This window comes from Coffea arabica, chromosome 8c (genome assembly GCF_036785885.1).
Source record: "Coffea arabica cultivar ET-39 chromosome 8c, Coffea Arabica ET-39 HiFi, whole genome shotgun sequence".
Lineage (NCBI taxonomy): Eukaryota > Viridiplantae > Streptophyta > Magnoliopsida > Gentianales > Rubiaceae > Coffea > Coffea arabica.
In genome coordinates, this window is record NC_092325.1 from 13,370,300 (window position 1) to 13,374,152 (window position 3,853).

General features: G+C 37.2%; 1 protein-coding gene across 2 annotated transcripts; it reads left to right on the top strand.

Annotated features, from left to right (window-relative positions):
* The first annotated feature begins 959 nt into the window (after window positions 1–959).
* LOC113707311 (cytochrome P450 76A1-like) lies at window positions 960–3,606 on the top strand. Of its 2 annotated transcripts, none has more exons than XM_027229583.2 (3): window positions 960–1,171; window positions 1,422–2,662; window positions 2,864–3,606. In XM_027229583.2, exons 2-3 carry the CDS (start codon window positions 1,724–1,726, stop codon window positions 3,476–3,478), a joined length of 1,554 nt encoding a protein of 517 aa, XP_027085384.1. In that variant the 5' UTR covers window positions 960–1,171; window positions 1,422–1,723; the 3' UTR covers window positions 3,479–3,606. The 2 variants fall into 2 exon arrangements, with proteins under 2 accessions (XP_027085384.1, XP_027085385.1); XM_027229584.2 differs by having other exon boundaries at window positions 963–1,108.
* Window positions 3,607–3,853: the final 247 nt, after the last annotated feature.

Sequence of the window (3,853 nt, forward strand, 5' to 3'; positions counted from 1 at the left end):
AGATGCCCTGAAGCTGAAAGAACAAGATCCCCTGAAAGCCCAACAAATGCTAATATCTTTATTTCTAGGTATAAATATTTCTGCACCTAATTGATCTTATAAATGGAGTTTTATGGGTCATTATTGAAAGGATAAGAAGAAATGTTAGGTGAACCTGCAAAAATACAAATGCATGATTACATGGCTTCGACACTATTTAGAATTTCCAAAAATCTCTTCATTTATTTTCATTTTTTCTTTGTCACCTTCCACGGACTTTTAACTTTTTCTTATTTAAGTATTTATGTTAAGGTCCCAGAGAAAAATTACACAACTAAGAAGATTACATACACGTCAAGCAAACATTGCATCTTCTAAAATGGATTGTTTAACCTATCATAATGTAAAGGATAAGAGAAAGTGTTCGGCAACCCTGCAAAAGTACAAATGAATGACTTCATATAACGTCAAGACATTGATAATTCTCAACATATTTTTATTCATTTCAATTTGTTCTTTTCACATCCTACAAATTTTTTATCTTTTAATGCACTCCTGTGTTAGGTAGGACTCTTAGAGTCTTCCCTACTGCCAAATTTAGAGTTCAAATGCTACATAACAGTTGAAAATGGGAAGGTAAAACAAAAATCTTTTAATATATAAAACTACAAATGAATGATTTCATATAGTTTCCGTAAATTAAGAATTCTCAGAATATTATCAATTATTTTAATTTATTATTTTTCACAACCATAAACTTTTATCTTTCTGAACTAAATATTATTTTTCTGAACCAAATCTTTGGGGTTTTCATTAAAAACATCATACAAGTGCACATATTAGATACATGCGGAGCAAAAATCCTAGGAACTAATGATTAATATATGAAGAAATTTCTTAAGCCTACATAAAGCTCTTGTACCTTTAACGTTGTCCCAGCAGTAACTTCACTTGCCTATATATACTAGAGCACAAGTGAACAAGATTCACAATTTGCAAACTTAGCTTTCCACAAACTTTCAGATAATAAAACAGATTTCAGCAAACCAAAAAGTAGCGGAAAAGTTCTTTTGGAGAGAAAGTAAGCCATTTGGTTTGCACCAGACGCCACTTCATTCAACTTCCAACTGTGAGAATCCTCCATGACTTTTGCTCAATCTGACCATTTAATGTAACCTTGTATGCTGCTTGGGTATGTTTCATTCTTTAAAATGAATGTCTTAATGCATTTAATTAGCCATTATAGCTTGGATTGATGCTCTAAATCAATCGTTTGACTCTGTAGTTTTAACTCTTAGTGGCATTAACAGACTTGATTGTATTATCATAAACAGAAAACACGAAGCACGCAACCTTTGTTCGAAATGTACAACGTTCATCTTTTGTCGGCCATTTTATTCTTTTTTGTTTGATAGAGAAAATAATTCCTATTTTTTCCATAGGTTACTTGGGAAGCAACAAAAATTTCTAAACAAAATCTAGAGATTCTTGTACAGCTTCGAAATTTGCTGAACCTGCCGACTCATGACTCGGCTTCAAACTTGGGACAAGCAGAAACTACATCTCAAAGGTTTAATTAGCAAACAGTTTCCATTAGAGTGTAAGTCAATTCCTCATTGCTTTCTTTAAGTTCAATAAAATTAAGAAACGGAAAAATCAGACTACATATGAGAGGATTCAAAATTTGTCAACTTCAACAGCAAAGCCCAAAATACAAAAGTTCTTAGACTAAGCCAGGGGAAAAATGGTTTCTGAGACTAGTATAGGATTAGAACTGCTGGTTGTAGCCTTGTTGTTTCTGGTTGCCTGGGCAATTTTGACTTGGCAAAAATGCAATGCATCGGAAAAGTTGGAAAGATTGCCACCGGGGCCGAGGCGGTGGCCGGTGGTGGGCAATATGTTTCAATTGGGATGGTCAGCCCATGAGTCATTTGCTATATTGGCTAGTAAACAAGGCCCTATAATGACTCTTTGGCTAGGATCAATGTGCACTGTGGTGATATCATCGAATGAAGTGGCCCGTGAGATGTTCAAGAACCATGATGTGGTTCTTGCTGGAAGGAAAATATACGAGGCAATGAAAGGAGATATTGGCAATGAGGGCTCTCTTATAACTGCACAATATGGTCCCCATTGGCGGATGCTCAGGCGCTTGTGCACCGCCGAGTTCTTTGTAACGAGCAGGCTTGATGCAACAGTTGATGTCCGTGCTAAATGCATTGATCAGATGGTGAAATATATAGAAGCTGCTGGAGGTTCTGGTGCCAATGGGATAGATGTTGGAAAGTTTTTCTTCTTGCTGGCATTCAATCTTATTGGAAATCTCATGTTTTCCAAGGATCTTTTGGATCCAAGCTCTGAGAGGGGTGCAAAGTTCTTTTACCATGCAGGCAAAGTGATGGAATATGCTGGAAAGCCCAACATTGCAGATTTCTTGCCATTGCTTAAATGGCTTGACCCTCAGGGTATTAGGAGATCAACACAGTATCATGTCAAACGAGCCTTTGACATCGCTGGATTATATTTAAAAGAGAGAATCATCGAAAGTAATGGAGATGAAACGGATCACCCAAGTCCTGAAAAGAGGAGAAGAGATTACTTGGATGTTCTGTTGCATTACCGAGGCGAGAGCGCTGAAGAACCTCCTGAGTTCTCTCCAACAACAATCAACATTATAGTCTTTGTAAGTAATCAATTATGATCCTTTGCTTCTAACTATTCTTCCAGTTCTGATTGCCACCAAAAAATTTACCCCGCAAAAGAGAAAAACATTGCGTTTTCTTTTGACTATCAAATTTGGATCTAACCATGTTATTAATCTCAGAACACATGTTTATTCCACATGATTAATTAGTCTAGATTGCATAATCTTTTTGTTTGTCAGGAAATGTTCACAGCAGGGACAGACACAACAACTAGTACATTAGAATGGGCAACGGCAGAGCTTCTACGTAGTCCAAAAACTCTTGAAAAAGTCCAAGCTGAGTTGAGAAGCGTGATTAGTCTAGGGACTAAGTTAGAAGAAAAACACTTGGATAATCTTCCATACCTTAAGGCAGTAGTGAAGGAGACGCTCCGGCTACATCCACCGCTCCCTTTCTTGGTACCTCACATGGCTATGGACTCGTGCAAAATGCTAGGCTACCACATCCCAAAAGAAACACAAATTCTAGTAAATGTTTGGGCAATTGGAAGGGATCCAAAGACTTGGGAAAACCCTTTAGAGTTCAAGCCTGAAAGATTTTTGGAGCCAAGTACTGCAGATTTTAAGGGACACCATTTTGAGTTTATACCTTTTGGATCTGGCCGGCGAATATGCCCGGCCGTTCCTCTTGCTTCTCGAGTGCTACCAATGGCTCTAGGATCAATCTTGCACTTGTTTGATTGGAGCTTAGCTGATGGGATTAAACCAGAAGAGTTGGACATGGGAGAAAGGATGGGGATAACACTCAGGAAAGCAGTACCTTTAAAGGCCATACCAGTACCACTCCAAGGTTGAAATGATTTCCAAAGTGCAAATGTATAGTTTATGTAACACTTCGGACTTTGAAGACGTTGTCACATTATTACCTATATATATGCGTTCTGAAACGGAAATAACTAAAGCCTATGTGTTACCAGCATAAACTCTTCCAATATGCAAATGTATAGTTTATGCACTACTTATGACTGGAAACTAGTCAAGTTATTGCCTATTGCGTTCTGAAATGGAAATAATAAGTTATTGAACTAACAGCACAACAGCTTGATCTCGTCCCTCCTTTTCAATTACTAATTCATCCATAAACAAGTAAAACGACACCAGAACCAAACATATCATTTAGTCAAATAATTAGCTAGAATTTGGAGCTCCGAAAACTCATTGAACATAGGT